This window comes from Ceratotherium simum, chromosome 37, assembly GCF_057802395.1.
Source record: "Ceratotherium simum simum isolate JZ-2026a chromosome 37, ASM5780239v1, whole genome shotgun sequence".
NCBI lineage: Eukaryota > Metazoa > Chordata > Mammalia > Perissodactyla > Rhinocerotidae > Ceratotherium > Ceratotherium simum.
Window position 1 is genome coordinate 1,219,185 of NC_141936.1, and position 20,059 is coordinate 1,239,243.

The 20,059-nt window shown below is 50.8% G+C and overlaps 1 protein-coding gene across 4 annotated transcripts in view; it reads right to left on the bottom strand.

Annotated features, from left to right (window-relative positions):
• The window catches only part of ATG4B (autophagy related 4B cysteine peptidase), a 31,814-nt gene that overhangs the window by 3,461 nt on the left and 8,294 nt on the right, over positions 1-20,059 (bottom strand). For 2 of the 4 annotated variants that reach the window (XM_087424549.1, XM_004427758.3), the window contains exons 2-12: positions 17,903-18,004; positions 17,677-17,748; positions 15,558-15,656; positions 15,056-15,157; positions 14,320-14,392; positions 11,145-11,224; positions 5,414-5,607; positions 4,668-4,746; positions 4,166-4,311; positions 2,440-2,496; positions 1,824-1,917 (exon numbers count right to left, since the gene is read on the bottom strand). In XM_087424549.1, the coding sequence (XP_087280675.1) occupies positions 1,824-1,917; positions 2,440-2,496; positions 4,166-4,311; positions 4,668-4,746; positions 5,414-5,607; positions 11,145-11,224; positions 14,320-14,392; positions 15,056-15,157; positions 15,558-15,656; positions 17,677-17,748; positions 17,903-18,004 (1,098 nt within the window). Of the gene's footprint in view, positions 1-1,823; positions 1,918-2,439; positions 2,497-3,268; positions 3,383-4,165; positions 4,312-4,667; positions 4,747-5,413; positions 5,608-11,144; positions 11,225-14,319; positions 14,393-15,055; positions 15,158-15,557; positions 15,657-17,138; positions 17,179-17,676; positions 17,749-17,902; positions 18,005-20,059 lie in introns of those variants that run through there. The other 2 variants (XM_087424550.1, XR_015550057.1) reach the window with 2 other exon arrangements.

Here is a 20,059-nt window from a genome sequence, read left to right on the forward strand (position 1 = left end):
AAAACAAGAGAAGCAGCAGATGCACCTCTCAACAGAGCACAGAGGGAAGTGACAGGGGCTGGGAGGGCAAGGGCCTCCTGTCCCAAGAGGGGGTGCCCACCCCCTGTACCATCTGGGGACTGATGGGGCATCTGTCCTGAGTCTCCAATGCCGGCACTCCAACCCCTTTAAGGTTTCCGTCAGGCAGCAGACGCCTTCATCGTCCTCCTCAGTTACCTTTACAGACACAGGGCAGTGGGCTCCCTCCTCCTCCTCCTCCTTCTCCTCCTCCTCAGAATTCTTCACAGAGACATGGAACAAAGGGCTCCAACATTTTCCTCCTCAGTGATCTTCACAGACACAGGGCAGTGGGCTCTGTCATCGTCCTCCTCAGTGATCTTCACAGAGACATGGGACAGAGGGCTCTGTCCTCCTCCTCCTCAGTGATCTTCACAGAGACATGGGACAGAAGGCTCCGTCACCCTCCTCCTCAGGGTTCTTCACAGAGACATGGGACAGAGAGCTCCGTCATTGTCCTCCTCAGTGATCTTCACAGAGACAAGGCTGTGGGCTCCCTCATTCTCTTCCTCAGGGTTCTTCACAGCGACATGGGACGGAGAGCTCCATCATTGTCCTCCTCAGTGCTCTTCACAGACACAGGGCAGTGCGCTCCATCATCCTCCTCCTCAAGGTTCTTCACAGAGACATGGGACAGAGGGCTCCGTCATCCTCCTCCTCAGTGCTCTTCACAGACACAGGACAGTGGGCTCCATCATCCTCCTCCTCAGGGTTCTTCACAGAGACATGGGACAGAGGGCTTCGTCATCATCCTCCTCAGTGATCTTCACAGACACAGGGCAGTGGGCTCCCTCTTCCTCCTCCTCCTCCTCAGGGTGCTTCACAGAGACATGGGACAGAGAGATCTGTCATCATCATCCTCAGTGATCTTCACAGAAACACGGGGTAGCGGGCTCCGTCATCATCCTCCTCAGTGATCGTCACAAAAACACGGGGTAGCGGGCTCCATCCTCCTCCTCCTCAGTGATCTTCACAGACACAGGGCAGCAGGCTCTGTCATCCTCCTCCTCAGTGATCTTCAGAGATGGTGTAGTGGGCTCCCTCATCCTCCTCCTCAGGGTTCTTCACAGAGACATGGGACAGAGGGCTCCGTCATCATCCTCCTCAGTGATCTTCACAGACACATAGGGCAGTGGGCTGTGTTGTTGTCCTCCTCATGGTGATCTTTACAGTGACACAGATGGAGGCATGAACTGGATGTGCTCATGGCCTCACTGCTGAGTCCCCGTTTTCAATGTACCACAAGCTCAATTCACTTCAGGGGAGTCGAGCACTTGCATGAGGTAGGAGGCCCCAGGCCCAGAGCCATTGAGTAGTGGGAAATGGAGCCCACCTGTGGCCACAGTCTGCCAGAGCAGGGCTGGCTTCTGTGCTGCACCGTGCAGATAGCACTGCCTCATCACAGAAAGTCTAGTGTGTTCCTAGAGAACACAGAAGCCCAGTGACCACGTGAGAAGCACGCCCAGCTCCACACCATGGGGCCAGGTGACCACACATGGGGTGAAGAAGAGGGCAGCTGACTGCATGCTGCTGTACTCAGCATGAGAGGAGGAGGACATTCAGTAGTGTCCCTGGTCCCACAAACACAGCACCTCCAATAATCACATCTGAGTGCACACAATCTTAAAGGTCAAAGCAATTGGAATAGGACCTGGGGGGAACCAAAGAGGGAGGACGGAAGCATCGCACAGACCACACCCCGAGCAATAAAATAGGGAACACCCCTGTCCCCACCTGCGACAGGGCCCTGCAGCCTCTGGACTTACCTAAAGACAGGTTCAGGACGTCGGGGCAGGCCAGGTGGGAAGGTTGCTGCTCCACCAGCTCAAACATGGGCAGGGCACCTCCGAGCAGCGACAGCTGTGAGCAAGACACAGCTGTTAGACATGGCCCATCAAGGGGTACAGCCCTAGTGCCCCCACCTCAGAGACCACCACTGCGAGCAGACAGAAAACGCTGATGAGAAAGCAGAGGCAGCCTCCACAAGAAGGCTCTTAACCCCATGCCAAGACAGGAACCCGACACGGTGCTGCCCCACAACAACCGCATGTGATCAGATCCATCCATCACATGGAGGGCAACATGTGCTAAGGCTGATGAGCACCCCTCGGGGGCAAACTCCACTCCCACCACCCCTGATCCACACAAGACCGATGAATTAGAAATCCCATTCTAAAGTTCATGTACAACGTCTGTCCCCATGCTCTCTAATCACGATGAGGACATTGCCACAGCAATGGCCAAATGAGGGCCATGGGAAGCTCCACAGCCAGGCACCAAGCACTGGTGGAGGAGTGAGCGTCGGAGGCAGGATCCCAAACCAGAGATCCTGAGACTGGCCTTCAGCCCCTGCCCCAGGCAAACAAGGGAGCCGATACCAACCTTTTTGACTTGCTGGCACCAATCATTAAAGTCGTCCTCAGTCTTACAGAAAAACCCCTAAAACGAAAAACAATAGTAAGCAGGGAGTGGCATAAGAGCATGACCAGGCTGCACCTCGACGCTGAATAGGTAGTGACCTGAAGAGGCCAGAGTTTCCATTCCCAGTGCCCCTGCAGGGACCCTGGCGCACATGCTGGATGCTGCCATCACCACACATCAGACCATCCTACTTCCCAGCCTCCGCATTACTCTGCGGGCTCTGTCCATGGCTCGACCCTTTGCCCTCTGCCCTGACTGACCCAGGTCATGTTTTAAGGCCTGAGAATGAGGCAGGTTATAATTACATGTTGAGAGCTCTCTTCTCCCTGTGACCCTGGGGCAGGGCTGGCAGGTATGAGACTCAGCCTTGACCCACTGTCTCCTGAGCAGCTCAGGAGCCAAGGCCACCAGGACTCACAGCACAACTTGAAAAGTGGGCCACCTACCGAGAAACAGTTAGTTGTGGGAAGCAGTGGGGAAAACTGTGCTTAGAACCACTGTATGCAAAGTTTACCGAATTCTAAACACCACCAGGACTACAGATGTTACCAAGAAGAGAATAAGACACAGAAAGGAAAACAGCAACAGGAAACGGGAGGAGAGACTCAGACAGGGTGCTGTCTCCCACCCGGTTGACAGTCTACTGTTCGGGGCTCTGGTGCAAGGACACATGGAACGTTCTGCTGGAAGATGAAAGGCTTGTTTCTCCCGAGGAGCCAGCGTGCACTCCTCTTCCTCACAGGCAAGGATGGGAGTCATTCCTCCGTGTGCCGAGAGCTCAGACACGCACCCTCCTTGCTGCTCGTCTCCATGTGTCCACCGCCTTCGTCCATGGTGCCGGCTTCCTAGTGTGACCTTATTTTTACATGAGCATCAACCACTATAAGCTACCAAGATGCAGTTCCTGTAATAAGTATATGTCACTTTAGTTAGACAAGGGATTCATGAGTGGGTTCCTGTGAGAGTCGAGCCTCTGAGCTCTAGCCCACTGTCCTGGTGCCCTCCTTGGGGCCACCAACCTCAGGATGTGACACGAGACCCACAGATAGTACAACTAGAAGACATCCTGTTTCAGGACCAGATTTGCCTCCTAGAGTTCATGACTCAGTTAATTACTCCCCTAGGGATGTAATTATTTCTAGGAATTTTTGGCCTCTTTGTCCATCAAATACATTTTGAGAGCAGGCAGGTTTCCATAAGTCACAACCAAAAATTCCAGCCTTGTAATCAAAAGAGAGCAAGGAAGCTCATTCTTAGGGATCATCTCGCAGACACGTTAAGTCAAAAAAACTAAAAAACAAACCAAAAAACCCCAAAGAGGTGGTGCAGAGCAGTGAGTAAACTGCCATTATGTTAAAAGGCGGGGACACATTCATTGACACTCCTGCTGACTCACACGTGCGCTCACACTCACTCACAGTCTGGCCCACACCAAAGCTGCGTGGGCCACACACGAGGCGGACGGCCTTGGGAGGGACGTGAGTGACTAACAGACGTTAACTCTTTTGTGCCCTCTGAACTCTAAACCATGTGAACGTAATGCTTATTCCAAAACACTGAAAAAAATTACAAACACCTGAAGTCTTTCTTTTTCTTTCTAAAAGAGCAGGATTGGCACAAAATGACTCAGAACACCTGCCCACAAGCTCACTCGGTTAGAGGAAATGTGATGGACTGGGGGACGCACCACGGCAATGGACGGGTCGAGCTCCCCAATGCTCATCCTGCTGGGAGGGTGCTGGCAGTGGAAGCTCTCGTCTGGGATAAAGCAGCTGTCGGTAAACTCCACTGCTGGCTGCGTCGTGTGGGGGTCCAGGTAGATGAGCTCCTCACCTGGGCAAGATGACAGGGAAGTCAGCCAAAAGGGAGCAGGCAGGGGCCCATTTCAGACCCACCACACCAAAATCCCCTTGACTGGATGAGCCAGGTTGGGAGAGACAGCGGGTAGAGATGGGGCAGGAAGCAGACTGTCAGGAAAGGAGGGCACACAGGAGGCTGAGCAAGGGCCAGGTGGGGTCACAGCAACCCCTCATGGGAGCACGCTACTTTTCAACTGGTGGCCCTGGGTCAAGCCCATGCCTCTCGGTGTGCAGGGAGGTGGAGGTAGGTGTGAGGGGGCTGCCCTAAAGACCACTCCCTCTTCCTTGGCTTCTGGCCAGCCAGGACGTTGCTGCAGACCCACCACTCACCAACGTAGCCGATGAAGTAGTGGGCACTGTTGGGCTTCCCTCCAATGACCCCCAGGGACTGCGGCATCATAAAACAGCGCTGCAGGAAAGAGGAGGGAAGGAGGAGCTGCTGAGCACACTGTGGGCCTGCTGCCCAAGTGCGAGGAAGAGGTCCACATCCCTGAAGAGGGGCAGGTGTGGACAACTGAGTGCAGCAGGCAGGCAGAAGGCGGACACCCGCCCACCACCAGGGGAGGCCCTGAGTGACAGGAGAAGACGTGGTCCTGAAGAGCTTAGTCAGGAAGGAGGACAAGAAACACAAACTGTGGCTCAGGAGCACAGAATCTGCAGTCACCCTCAGGAAAGCTCCGTATAGGAAGTGGGCATGAGGAAGGTGGTAGTGAGGGGCACTGGGAGGAGGTGCAGACAGGGGTCAACCTGGCCTGCACACAGGGCAGACAGGTGTGCAGGGCAGGCAGCCGGCACACCGAGGCCGAGAGTCGGTTTGATTCCACAGGGCAGGAGAAATGGAGACAAGAGGCCAGTGGGACCACCGAGTCAGCAGGAGGAGCAGAGGCCACAAAGGGCAGTGGCAGGGAAGAGCGAGCTCATGGGAGCACAGGGGCCAGCAGGAGGGGTGACTGGAACATTCCAGGTCCAGGCCAGGAGGTGGACAGAGGGCAGGAGGAAGGGGGCAAGATGGTGACAACTGAAGGGTTTCAATCCCCCTGCTGGTCAGCAAGAGGACGGACCCACTACAGACCCACCTTCAGTGTCTCCACATAGGCCTCGTTGATGTCCGTGAGCCCCAGCCGCAAGGGGATGAGAAGCACCAGAGGTCTCCATGGTGCCAGCCTGTTGGTGACCTCAGCTCCAGCAGGGAACCCATTACAGTGCCGGCTGGAATCTGCAGGAAATGCAGCGGCCCCTACACATGGAAGGCTGCTCCTGCACAACCTTCCTGAAAAACGGAGACGTGCTTTTATGGGCTGAAGAGGAGGAGGCAGAAGTTCACCCAAAAGAAACAGGTACCTAATCATTCTGTCATAGGGAAAGGGTATAAAAAAGCCAAGTGATTGGAAAATAAAGCATAAGACTAATCCTGTCATCCACAGAGAAACAAGAATCAGACATTTTCTATGCATATTCAATTTAAAATGTTTACTGTGAAATACAGCATGTACACAAAACACCTTAGAGAGCAATAATAAAACAAGCACCATGGAGTCACCAGCTAGCCAGAGGCAGCACTGACCGGGCCTTCAGAACTCCGGTGGCCCCTCAGCAAGGAGAGCAACAAGGAGTAACTTCTCTCCTTCCTTTTAAACGTTTAGGCAACTTATTTGTTCCATCTAAATGCAGGGGGTGATCCTTCAACAAATACGTTACTAGGGGGTTTAGTGGTGGGGAGAGACACCCCAGTAGCCCTGCGCAAACCAGGCACTGAGTCCGTGGTTTCTAAACACCCCACCCCATCAGCAGGAACCATGGCTCCTGGAGAAATGGCTGATTCCAGGGCTGCGGCAGGGAAAGTACTAGGTGAGCCCAAATCTAATTAATGCCAGAAAGGGAGTGCTCGAACAACAACAAAAATGACAGGAACATGTCAAAAGACAGAGCCAGCCTGAAGGGGTGCACACCAGCCAAATTTGGGTAAACGTGGAATGACCATAATGGATAACACATTAAATAAAAAAGAATTCCACAAAAAGAGGCATAGCCTTGACCCAGGGCTGCCAGTTGAAAAGCAGCATGCTCCTATGAGGGGTTGACTCTAAAAAACGTTTTCCCAATGTAAATAAGGAGAGGGAAGGAGGAAGAAAAGAGGGCTCTCCTCAAGAAGAATGCCAACCGATAAACATAAGGGAGTGAATGCATTAGAGAAACCACCACTTCGGACACTAGGTAAAAACTCTCAACGCGCATTAAGTACCACCCTCAGATCATTCACTAATCACAAGGGAAACAGAGACCCCGTCTTACCCAGGTGACCCAAGAAGCATTACTGATAAGGAGAACCTCCTGCTGTGAGGCTCTGAGGACCACACAGCCACTGGGTAGTACTCTTGGTCAAAAGATTTAATCCAAATCTAATAGAAAACAAACAGATTGAGTGTGCAACTTCTACCAAACCAGCTTGGGTCCTTCAAAAATGTCAATGCTATGAAAAACCAGCAAAAAAAAAGAGGGAGAACTTCCTAGATGGAAGGACACTAAAAAGGCATGGTAACTATACACAGCACTGGCTCCTTGACCAGGAGGTCACTGGGACAGCACTACCATCTCTTCTGAGGCCTGTGACACGGTGGTGGACCAGTGAGAAAGTAAATGTGCCAGAATCCCTACGTGAACCCAGGTCAGGGCTCATGGCTGTGTTTCACCTTGGGACTGAAGTTCTCAAAACAGACAGCTGGAAAAAGAACTGGGGAGGGGGTATTTTAACTTTCTTTTTATTTCTGGCTGCCTAATCTTTCTGTGACGTTGGATTTACAGTAAGAAACATATGTTTGGTTTTCGTCCCACTCTCGGCACAGAGCTCCCAAAACCCTTGGAATTTCCTCAGTTGAGAGCCAAGAAGGTGTCTTTTATGTTTATGAGGTGACTTTTGGAAAGACCCTAGGATGGGCGCTGGCTGCCAGAACCCACATTTTCCATGCTGACTAGATCCTCACCAGTAGCACAGACCCCCTATCTGAGTAACAGCAGACACAAGGATCAGCTCAAGAAATGATGGAGGCAAGGCCTGCTTGTCACTGCTGCACTTAACAGGACTTGCCGAGTCTGTGTGCGGCCTGCTACATTACAAATGTCCTGGTGGTAAGAAAGAATGGGTTTCCGGTTGTCCCAGGCACCCATTTGTATTTTTCCAATGCTCCCTTAACATTTTTAACATATTTAAACACTCTATTTTTCTATCAACGACAACAATTAAACAATACCTATGCCTTCCCCCGCCTCGGGAACCCCGGCGTTTTTCTCAGAATAGTGAACATTTTCCGGCAGCGTTTGGTGTGGCAGGAAGATGAGATGGCAGGGCCAGCTTGGATCGCCTTTCTTCACAAGCAGCCATTATTATTATTATTTGGATGCTTATAAAAGTTTCTCTTTATTTTTTGCAATTTGGAAATGTCACTAGGAATGTGTATATTTAAATATTCTTAAATTGTTGGAGGTCTTGAGCTCTGAAGACTCTACTCCTCCTTCAGCCCACAGCCATTTTCTCCTGTTCCTTCCTGGCCACCTGCCCACACACCTCCAGACGGTCGAATAAGTACAATCACCTCTATTTCTTTGCAGAGATTTCTATTTCTGCCGTTGGGATCTCCACCTCTACACACTTTTTCTCTGATTAACTTGTATTTAATGTTTGATCATTGGTGCCATTTGTACTCACTACCAGACTATCTTTCTCGACCTGCAATTTCTCCCTAAATTCAGTGACTTCTCACTGTCTACTGTGCTCGTAAAGGTCTACATCTATCAACATATCAACATTCGACTCTGGCAGAGCCTGTTCTGGATGTCCTGCTGGCCCTCAGAGAATGGACGGCAGGTGCATGGACAGGGACACCCCAAGGAGCAAGGCCTCTCCTCCCCAGCACGCTTTCCGTGAAGTCTGAGAGGGAATGTTGTGAGCTGGCTTTTACTGGGGAGGGGCTCTGGTGGGACTTCTGACACCAGAAGTCTTTTCCTGTCTAACCACCCACAAGAGCCCTTGCTTGGCTAGGCATTGCTTCTCCACCTTTTGCTTTGCTGAATCCAAGATTTCTCTCCCAGTCCTGCCACCTTGGGTGACTTTGAGTGGTGGCCTAGAAAAGCAGGTGATCTATCTTCACTGAAGCCCTCGGTGCCTCTCTCCTGGGGCTCTTGAAGCAGAAAGCAATTAGTACAGGCCACTCAGAATTACGTCCATTTCTCCCGCACCTTACCACATCGTGTGCAGGCCCTGCTTCCAGCCCCAGTGTCCTTGCTGGTTGTGTTCTGATGCTATTCTTCCTAAATTCGGGCATCAAACATCCTCCACTTGTCCCTGTGATGAGCACGCATCACTTCTGACTCGGTGGAGGGGAGGACATCAGTGAGTCAGGGCCCTGATCACAGACAGGCAGCCACACAAATCCCACTTGGGAGCCTGAAAATGCAGATTCAGGCCCCTCCCCAGAACCAGACCCACACCCTCCTCAGACAAGCCCCAGGCGCATGTCTTGTCACAGTTCCAGCAGTGCTGCTACAGACAACTCGGAGACCCCAGAAGAGAGTGGAGCCGGCGTCCAAGCACACAGTCAAGTCGTCTCCAGGACCCCACCAGCACCACACCCCGCCCCAAGGGACAAAGGTTCTGGAAAGCAGTTTGCCCCTTTCTCCTTGCTGGCCACCATACCGGGGCAACGAGCATCTCTAGTCTGAAGCCAGGGACTGGACGAGTGCCTGGGCTAGACCCTGAGGTGGGTGAAGAACGATGGGGCAAGTGGTTTCCCAACACTGGGGGGAAGAAAGAAATCAAGGTGAAATGGAATATTGTGCAGCCAGATAATAAGACAGTTACAACATTTTCAATGACAGGAGAAAATGCTCACGATGCTACATAAGTGTTTTTTGGAAAAACAGAAAAAGCACTGGAAGGCAGTATGTCTACATGTCAATATGAGCTATCTCTGAGTGGTAAAATCAAGCGACTTTTTCCCTTCTTCGTACATTTCCTAAGTTTCCCATGTTGTACAAAAATTTCAAGAACTGGAATGTGGGGAAAAGGCAGAAAGAAGAAACGTACATCTTTCTGTTATGGCAGCAGGTTCATCAGCTCTTGGGGGAGGAGCGTCACTGACAGACAGGGAGCTCTGGAAGAGCACACAGACAGGCAGAAATCCGCACTGCTCTTCGCCAAGAAGTCCCAGCCCCGGCTCCCCGACACTACCCTGACAGAGTCCCCAGATGGAAGAAAAGGACAGGTTACCAGCAAGGAAGCCCCACCCGCGAGCCAACAAGCACTCTCTCAGCAATGCTCCACGTGTGCAAGCCCCACTTTCAAATGTCCACATCAACCTGCAAGTCTGCACACTTAGAAATGGCATCGCTCAAGGTGCTCTTTCCTACGCAAAATTGGATTCAAGGCAACAGCCTCCATGTGGAACTTCAATAACACTGGGGTTGAGGCAGCTTTGGTAAATTCTTTGGGAAAAAGGTGCTGCTGAGTAAAAAATTTAGTAAGGCATTAAATAGGGTTTTGTCAGCTTGACTGTAATATAGAACGTAAAGCACGAATTCAAAACTCACTCTCTATTTGCCAAACTGAGCCCTCATCTTCCTCTTGGACTTAAACTTCAGCATGCCTGGATTCCTTCAGGTTCCCAGTGGATCCTTCCAGAAAAAGGAACAGAGCTATGCTCCTCCTTCATTTACACCTTGGCTTAACGTGGTGTAGTTAAAAAGTGGTTCTTGCTATCATCTTACACCCATGAGAATAGCTATAATCACCAAGACAAAAAATAACAAATGTTGGAGAGGATGTGGAGAAAGGGAACCCTCATTCACTGCTGGTGGGAATGCAAACTGGTGCAGCCTTTATGAAAAACAGTATGGAGATTCCTCAAAAAACTAAAAATAGAAATACCTTATGATCCAGCTATCCCTGGGTATTTATCCAAAGAACTTGAAATCAACAATCCAGAGAGGCTTATACACCCCTGTGTTCACTGCAGCATTATTCACTATAGCCAAGAAGTGGAAGTAACCCAAGTGTCCACCAACAGATGGTTGGATAAAGAAGATGTGGTATATATATATATACAATGGAATACTACTCAGCCATAAAAAAAGACAAAATTGTCCCATTTGCAACAACATGGATGGACCTGGAGGGTATTATGTTAAATGAAATAAGCCAGACAGAGAAAGACAAACACTAAATGACTTTACTCATACGTGGAATATAAACTAACACACGGACAGAGAGAACAGTTTGGTGGCTACCACGGCGAAGGGAGTTTGGGGGTGGGCACAAGGGGTGAAGGGACACATTTATACGGTGACTGACAAATAATAATGTACAACTGGAATCTCAAAATGTTATAAGCTATTATGACATCAGTAAAAAAAAAAAAAAAGAAAACCTAAAACAATAAAAGTAAAAAAAAAAAAAAAGTGGTTCTTGCCTTTCTTTGTGGTGCATTAATGCACATAAAGGGATTGAACCAGAATACGTCCACAAAGGCAGCTAAACCCCAGCACGCTTTAACCAAATTTTTGTAATAAAGACACAAAAACAACAAGAGTACTAAGTAACCCACCTCTGGAGAGCATCCAGGCCTTTCCCTTCGCCTGGTCTACACCGCAGAGAACAAGAGGTCCCCTGGCCTTGTGCAGGGTGCCGACCTGCTCCGAAGGACTGCCAGTCACGCCACTCCCATCGAGGCCCCTCTGTGGGCCAGACAGGGAAGCGGGCTCAGCAGCCACTCCTGAGTGCCATCGGCCATGACCCCTGCCTTCTCGTTCACTTACTGATGTCCTCCATCACCACCGTGTTGTCCATCGCTATGTGGACTGCCAAGGCGCTCCACGTGTCGAAGACAGCGAGCTTCCTAACAGAAAGGGGAGGACACGCCAATGAGCCTTCACAATTCAAAGACATTTCAACTCTGCAGGACAACCGAGGGCAACAGCTGATATCACAGAGGTCTAGCTGTTTCTCAGACGAGAAAGCCCAAGGCCCAGAGATGCCCAGTGCCACAGGTGGGGTGGGGGACAGAGCTGAGGTTGAGCCATCTCTTCTCACCTGGGGCTCAGCACTCCTTCCATTACCCCAGCTGCCATCTGTAGAGAGAGTCCTCACACAAGAGCCTCTCAGGGGCGTCACCTCCTAATCTAGTCACACACAGAGGTGGGAACTAGAACGTGAGCCCGAGTCTCAGACACTGCATGCTTCACCAACTCTGAGGCAGGCCAGCCACACCTTATCCCCCAGATCTCCCCACAAAAATGCCGACCTGACAACAATTTGAGTTCTCAGAGAGAAACCTGTGGTTTAACAACTGGAAATGATAGTGATGAGGAACTGTGGTCACAGAACAAAGGTTCTGAGAGACAGGCAGACTCTGCCACCAAAAGTGTAACAGGAGGGCCATGTGAGCTACTCCTGGGTGCTGTGGATGCGGGCTCGCAGGACTGAGATGAAAACGAGGGGCTCCCTGAGCCAGCCCCGTGACTTAGCAGTTAAGTGCGCGCGCTCCGCTACTAGCAGCCCGGGTTCGGATCCCGGGCGCGCACCGACGCACTGCTTCTCCGGCCATGCTGAGGCCGTGTCCCACATACAGCAACTAGAAGGATGTGCAGCTATGACATACAACTATCTACTGGGGCTTTAGGGGAAAAAAAAAAGGAGGAGGACTGGCAATAGATGTTAGCTCAGAGCCGGTCTTCCTCAGCAAAAAAGAGGATTAGCATGGATGTTAGCTCAGGGCTGATCTTCCTCACAAAAACAAACAAACAAACAAGGGGCTCCCAGGTGAGAGGGAGGACCTGGTGTCTGGGGACACGGGTGGAGGGCGGGGGGTGTCAGGACGACCACAAAGACCCCTCCCATTGGGAAGGCCAGAGCAGACGCCAGGAGAGCACGTGCAGGGCTCCACCAGCCGCCTCCCTTCTCCTCCCTCCTGAGCTCGTGCTCGCCGAGGACCAGGCCCAGTGCTGAAGACACAATGACACATGAGAGACAAAGCAGCCCCTTGAGAAGCTGACATTGCAGAGGGGAGGCAGACAAGAAAGAAGTAACCGTGTGGGGTAGTAAGTGCCATGAAGAACAACAAAGCGGGAGGCGGGGAGGGGTGCACCACCGCAGGTACAGGAAGGCCTGACGCCAAGGGGTGTCTGGGCAGAGGTGTGGGGAGCAACCCAGGCAGATGCCGGGAGAAGAGGTTCTGGGCAAAGGGCAGAGCACATGCGAAGGCCCTGAGGTGGGCGTGTCTGAGGAGCACAAGTGCAGTGTGCCAGAAATGAGTGCAGGGCAGAGCACACCCAGCCCATGCCTGCAGCTTTCCCAAGAGTCAGCTGGGAAGCCCCAGGACAGTTCTGAGCAAGGATGGATGGATGGCTGACTTATTTTACGAAGATGACTTCTGCTGCTATTTCAAGGATGGCAGACTCTAGGATGGCAAAGAGAGAAGACCGACAAGGAGGCAAGAGATGGAGCTTGGACCAGGGTGGGGCCAGTGAGGTGACGAACACTGGTCAGAGTTTGGACACATTTGGTTGGGGTGTGTTAAGGGAAAGACGGGTCTAGCATGATCCCAGTTTCTGGCCTGAGCTCCTGGAAGGATGGTGCTGCCATTCACTGTCAGAGAAGCAGGGGGGATGGGGGAGAGGGGCGAGCTGTGGGTTTTGACTGTTAGGTTGACATGCCCCGTGGACATCCAAGGGGCGTTGCTGAGTAAGCATCCAGACATGAGCCAGCCCAGGGGATGTGACTGGGAGCTGTGTGTGTGAAGACAATAGCTAAAGCCGGGCCTTGACAGAGTGAAGAGAAGCAGCCAAAGGCCCAAGCTGAGCCCTGCAGTGCTCATGGTGGGGTAGGAGGGGCCAGCAACGGAGGCAGAGGTGGCCAGAGGGGCAGGAGAAGGACCGGAGAGTGTGGCTGAGAGGCCCAGGGTTTCCAAAAAGAGAAAGCAAGCACCTGCCTCAAGGGCCACTTGCAGGATGGCTGAGTAAGCCAGGGACCAAAACTTGGCACTCAGACATGAAGACAGATTGATGGCAACCTCGACGGGGCTGCTTCAGGGCAGCAGTGGGGAGGAAGGCATCAGTGAGTGGTGCAAGACAGGCAGGGCACACACACAGACCACACAGAGACCACACAAACTGATCATGCAGACCATGCACGCAGACCACACAAATTGACCATGTAGACCACACACACAGACCATGCAGAGACCACAGACAGACCACACTTCCAAGGCATGCAGGGCTGGGACTCTAAAGGGCATGTGGTGGGGGCTGGGTAAGAAGACCAAGAGACAGTGGGCAGGCCTGGGGATTGGCTAGGAGTTGGACATGGAAGAAAAGGAAGTGTCCTGGAGGATCACAAGAAATCTGGCAAGAGCAGCTGTGTGGAGACAGCAACCATTCACTGCAGGGAGGAGGAGGAGCTGGCTAGGGGATGGAGGGAAGAGAAGGGCAGTCTCAGAAACGCCAAGCATGGGTGCCTGTGGGAGACTCCCGTGGGGACAGGGAGCAGAAGGGAGATACACGAGGCAGGATGCTGAGGGAAAGCTGTCACTGGAGACAGAGGTTTCAAGGAAGAGGAGATCAGTCAGAACAGAGGTGGAGGTCCAAGTAGAGAGGGCCGCCTGCCCGCACCACACTGCTGTCGTTCCAGACCAGTCTCCACTTCCCAGACCGTCAGAAACCACCGTAACGGATGGATCCATGTCACAGACAAAGAACAAAGGCCCAATCCAATGGGCACAATCCGGAAGAAGGTATTCATTTTATTAGAAAACATAAATTCTGATACACAAGACCACTTGGCATGGTCACCTCTAAGGACACTCCTGAGGGCCCTGAAGGAAAGAGTAAAAGACCCCTTACTTCCTTTAGCCACGAAAACTTAGAAGAGTTTGACCACCAAACATATGTTCCTGCTGCCCCCAAAGAAACGAGAGGGATGGGGTGTGGTACATACTTGAGAACCTGGGCGACGGTGTTGGGCCCGTACCACTGGCCGATAGACTTGCCCTCGCCAACTCCCATTTGTGCTGCAGGAAACAGATCTGATTAGTGACACACACGGTCCCCGACTCCCCTGACAGCCCTCCCTTCACCTCTTAGGAGAGGCTGGTTCTAGCGGCATGCAATATTAGGAACACTTTACAGGAAGCCTGGACAGGCATGCCCCCACTCCGCCTCCAGCATGAGCTCCTGACAGACACCAGGACGCTGCCTCCAAAAGGGACAGGTGCCGACTCAAGGTCTGTCCTTCACTACAAGCCAAGATTCCAGTCCTTCAATAAGGAGCAAGATTAGGAAATGAAATGACTCAGATCAATTCAGAGCTATACTCTTACTTCCTTCTACAAGCGAGAACATGATGCTCAAAAGTTAGACTGGCTTAAAACAAAGGAGCATTCAGACTCACTGATAGGGCATAGAGAGGAAGGGACCTTCAAGATCACTGAGTCTGATTTTCACAGATGCTGTGACGAGCACCACGCCACTGCAGGCCATGCAGCAGGCAAGGGCAAGCAAGGCCTCGGGTCTGCGCTAGCCTGGACCACCCACAGCAGCCCACAGTGGTTACAGGCCAAAGCGATCTACAGCCTCACACCTCACAATGCCAGAAAAGCTCTCAGGGGAACCCAACGATGTGCTAATAGTCATTCTAAATGACCAGGACCTGGCGCACTCTGCCCTCTCCCCACCTATCTGGTGAATGGAGTAGTAACTGTCCTTTCTGTCGATGAATGCATTGAGGACACTGAAGTAGCTGTCCGGCTGCCTCTTCCGTTGTGTCCACCTCCAATCTATTGAAGACAGGTGTACAAGTTCAGTTTTACCAAATCACGAGACAAAAGCCTTCACTTTTACAAAACACTCAAGACACAGATGGCACCCAAACCCTGTTTGAACCTTTCTAAAATTAGAAGGCAAATTCTCCAGGATTTCAAATATACATATGTCAACCCATCAAAACAAGCCCATACAGAAAGCAGAAAATGGTTTCAGTGGTTTAAAGATAATTTCTAAAAGACAAACATTTATCAGTATTCTTTAAAGTCACTTTTTTTAATCAATGAAAAAGTGGGTTGTTGGTTAGAAAACCCTGAATCCTACTCTGTTTTATAGGGATTTCCTTTACACAACCTAACCCCACAGTCCTTTTTGCTTCCTAAGAACATCGCTGTCCCCAGCACCATGACTCACCTCGGCCTAAGTGCCGGCACACCAGGGCCTGGGCAAAGATCATCTGTCCACAGCGCAGCATGCAGCCCCAGCCTGTGTCCGAGGTGGGGCCGGTTCCCCCTGTCAAGGTGGACAAAGAGAGAGGCACTCACTGTCAGATGGCCCAACAGGCCCAGAGTCCACCGCAGGAAGCCTTGATCATAACAAGCTCCAGTCAGCTCTACACTGCAGGCGTCAGCTCCATCTTGGGTGACACACACCATTTAGAACCTGGTCCTGCCAAAGCTGCATTTGCTGGGAAGTGAACTGTCCTGATAAATGACCCCCTCAAAATGGGCAAAATATGTAAACAAGGAAGTCACGGAAAAATAAGAATGTCTGGAAAACATATGAAAAGACACAGCCTCGTGAGTGACCCAGGAAACGCAAGGTCAAATAAGGAGAACCATTTTCTAACCACCAGCAAGGCAAAGATTCAGTTGTGGGGAGTGCAGGAAGGGGCCTCACATGCAGTAAGGGCAGAACCGTAACTCAGAGAGGGCCAGCAACAACCCTCAGCACTTAGAGCACACATGCCCTTGGGCTCGGCCACGTCCACTTGCCAGGGCATAGAAGGACTCTGACACTGAGCACTCTGGTACCACATATATTGCCGAAGAGGCCCTAACATGACAGGAAATGCCCCTAATCGTCAGCAAGACAACAGGCAGAGATTCAGGGATCAGACAGATGTGGGTTACAGTCCAGCTGGCCCCACCCTTTACCCACAGCACCACCTCAGAGCCTCTGGCAGGCCCTCCCAAGCACATGGGTAGACAAAGCCAACCTCTTGGGACAGTGATGGGACCAGAGAAGGATCCCTGTGTGACGTGCTCTGCAGAGAGCCTGGCACAGAAACCACTACCACTGGTACCTGTCATTAACATTCCCCCCACCTCCCATACAAACAAGTCATCTCCAAGGGGCTAGGGAAGGAAATAGACACCGCTGGCCTGTGGAACTGAAGCGGTCCACCTCCTCCTTAACAACTTTGCCAAACAACACAAAGCTCCTCTCTAGCCCGTCCTCTTCCATGCGTTCAGACATCTGACCTCTGCCTGCAGGACAGTGGTGTCCCTCCCAGCACCACACAGCACGTCTCAACTGCATCCAGGGCCGAGCAGAGCGGCCTCGGAGCAGATGTGAAACAAGACCTTGTGGGACAAACGACCATTTCCAGAGCACATCTGACCAATCACATCATGAAATACTAACCTGTGGTGATGCTGAGCTCATTTCCCTATGTCTCAGCGTTCCCAGAGGTCAAGCGCTGCAGCTATTTTGCGCCCACCTCACTTGCGGAGAACGGATGAAACCACATCGAGGAGAGGGACCGAATCAAGACCAGCCACTAAGGAGGTGCAGCCTCCTGGTCCTGAACCTCTGGTCTCGGGTTCTCTGACTGGCAAAGGCCAGGCCAAGAGCTGGTCCCCATCCTCTGTCCACCTCCAGGGGCACAATGATGAAGAACTACTTTTAATGCAGTGTATTTTAGTGTTACATGAAAACATGTCACATCCACCTTGCCCTTCAGCTCTCCCCACAACTAAGTGTGGAACATACCAGAAAAGACGATGAATAATGGCTTCCAAACCTCCTGGACCTACAGTAAGAAACACATTGTACAACCATGACCCAGGACAGCATATAAACAAATTAAAGCCTCCTGCAGCCACATACTGCCTTACTACGGTAACACACTATTTCACATCCACTCTGTTCTGCATTTTTATTATTTTTTTTAATTTATTTATCTTTTTGTTTATTGCAGTAACATTGGTTTACAACACTGTATAAATTTCAGGTGTACTGTTCTGCATTTTTAAATGCTGGTGACTCATTATCCTGATTTTACGTTCTGGTAATAAACTGTGACCTGCACTTGGAAAACCAGCACCCTCAGTAGCGTGGTCCTGGGTTTGGAATCTGGCTCTGCCACAACCAGGGGCGAGACTTCAGCCAGCTTACTTAACTAGGGCTGCCATGAGGACTAAAGCCAAGTGACGAGGATCCGGCTACTGAAGTCAACGCTCTAAATCTAAGTTTTCCTCCTGCTAAAACATGTATATTTCGTCACGTGTTGTGACAATGGAGTACTTACCAATGGCTGGGAAGTTTTTCCTGTATGTAAACCAAAGTCTCGACGTCACATCAGACAAGATCTCGTCCTTTTCTAAAGATTGTTTAAAAGAAGAAAACATGTACAGACACAGCCTTAAATTTGTAGGTCACGTGTTACAGAAAGTTAGCAGATAACTATTATTACCACAAAATGCTTTCTGCAGACTGAGCACTAAGAACACAGCGGGCTCCAGCATGGCTGATACCTGTGAAAATGCTGTATTTTCTACCCAGTATCCAAACAGGCTCCGAGGTCTCTGGGAAATCTTCAAACTCAGCAAATCGGAGAGTGTCGTAGGTCAGAGTAGCTATTGAAGCCAAAGACACACACTGATCAAGATTTTATAATTTCGTAGAATAACACCAGAGATCACTTACAGCATTTCCGTATAAAGAGCCCACGTGGAAGTCTGTGTCTCAGTGCCTCCTCATCCCAGCACCTTAGCGGAGCCACCTCGACAACCACTAACAAAGCAAACATATGTGACTGGGCAGGGGCTCTGCTAATGCAGGGATGGGGAGGCAGGGCCTGCCAACCCACTTCCTGAACCTTTCAGATTCCAAGCCAGAGTCAGTGTCTGCCAGACAGGAGGGAGAGAGGTCTGGGGGAGAGAAAGCAAAAAAGAATACAAAACAAAAAAAAAGCCACTTGATTTAAGCACTTAATTATTTTATTGTATTATTTCTTTTTGCGTGTGTGTGTGTGTGTGTGTGTGTGTGTGTGTGTGTGTGTGAGGAAGATCGGCCCTGAGCTAACATCTGCCAATCCTCCTCTTTTTGCCAAGGAAGACTGGCCCTGGGCTAACATCCATGTCCATCCTCCTCTACTTTATATGGGATGCTGCCACAGCATGGCCTGACAAGCGGTGCATCAGTGCGCACCCGGGATCCGAACCAGCGAACCCCGGGCCACTGCAGCGGAGCGCGCGGACTCTAACAGCTTGCGCCACCAGGCCGGCCCCAAGCACTTAATTATTTCAGACTTAAAATGTTTAAAACCTAAAGGACTAAATCAAAATAAACCGCACCCTTTATCTTTGTATGCAAGAGAGGCCACAGACTAAACAGAAGGTAGAGTAAGCTGTCATGGCCAACCCAAGGTTCGCCAAGTGTCACCTTGGAGCATGTGCCCAGTTGCCGTGATGAAGGCAGATGCTTCAGGGGCAAGAAGCATGAGAGCTCCTGGACAAGTGGGGGTTCTAGTGCACCCCCGATTTCTTGGTTAGTAGCAGTTAGCTGCAGCGGGGCAGGGTGCTACTCAGGGGGCGGGGGAGGGGGCACTAACCTCCGGAAATGAGAGATAAACCCTTCTGCAAACCCTTCCAAGGCCCTGGGTGCTAAGAGGTCTGGACATCAAGGCCTGGAACCTGTTTTCACTTCGATGATGCTACTAGATGGGCACAGCCACCAGCTTCCACCACTGCCACATCCCACTCCCTAAGGAGGTCGCTATATGCAGAGACTGGTGCCTACTTGCCATGCTAACAAGACCTATGCACCATTTTATTTTGTGTTGCTTCAATTAAGAAACTACAGATCTTCCTCGATTTACAATGGGGTTACGTCCAGATAAACCCATCATAAGTTGAAAATATGGTAAGTTGAAATGCATTTAATACAACCTAACCTACCAAACATCCTAGCTTAGCCCAGCCTACCTTACACGTGCTCAGAACACTTACATTAGCCTACACTTGGGCAAAATCATCTAACATAAAGCCTATTTTATAATAAAGTGTTGACTATCTTATGTAATTGATTGAATACTGTACTCAAAGTGAGAAACAGAATGGCTGTGCGGGCACATAATGGTTGGAAGTGTATTGGTTGTTTACCCTCAGGATGGCAGGGCTGATGGGAGCTGCGGCTCGCTGCCACCACCCAGCGTCACAAAAGAGTATCTATCGCATATCGCTAGCCCAAGAAAAGATCACAATTCAAAATTCGAAGTACGTTTTCTACTGAATGCGTATCACTTTCACACTATCGTAAACTCAAAAAATTGTAAGTCAAACCATCCTAAGTCAAGGACCGTCTGGAGAGGCCCAGCATCCCTCCTGTCCCCAGATCCTGGCTGAGGAAACCCTTCCTCTGCACATGGTTCCCAGACTCAGCAGGGCACAGACTGATGCCCCCAAGGCGAGGTACACACAGTGTGTTCCAGAGTACCCCAACTCTTCAGCTGCTCTTCAGAGAACCCTCAACATACAACTCTCATCCACTGCCTCTCAAGCTTCAGCAGTGCCCAGTCACTCGTATCCTTCACCTGCAACTTTACAAAAATCTTTGGAAAATCAAAGACAGTATATGAGTTTCTCCCACACTTGAATTTATTTTTTGATAATAGCCCCACCTTTTGGTAA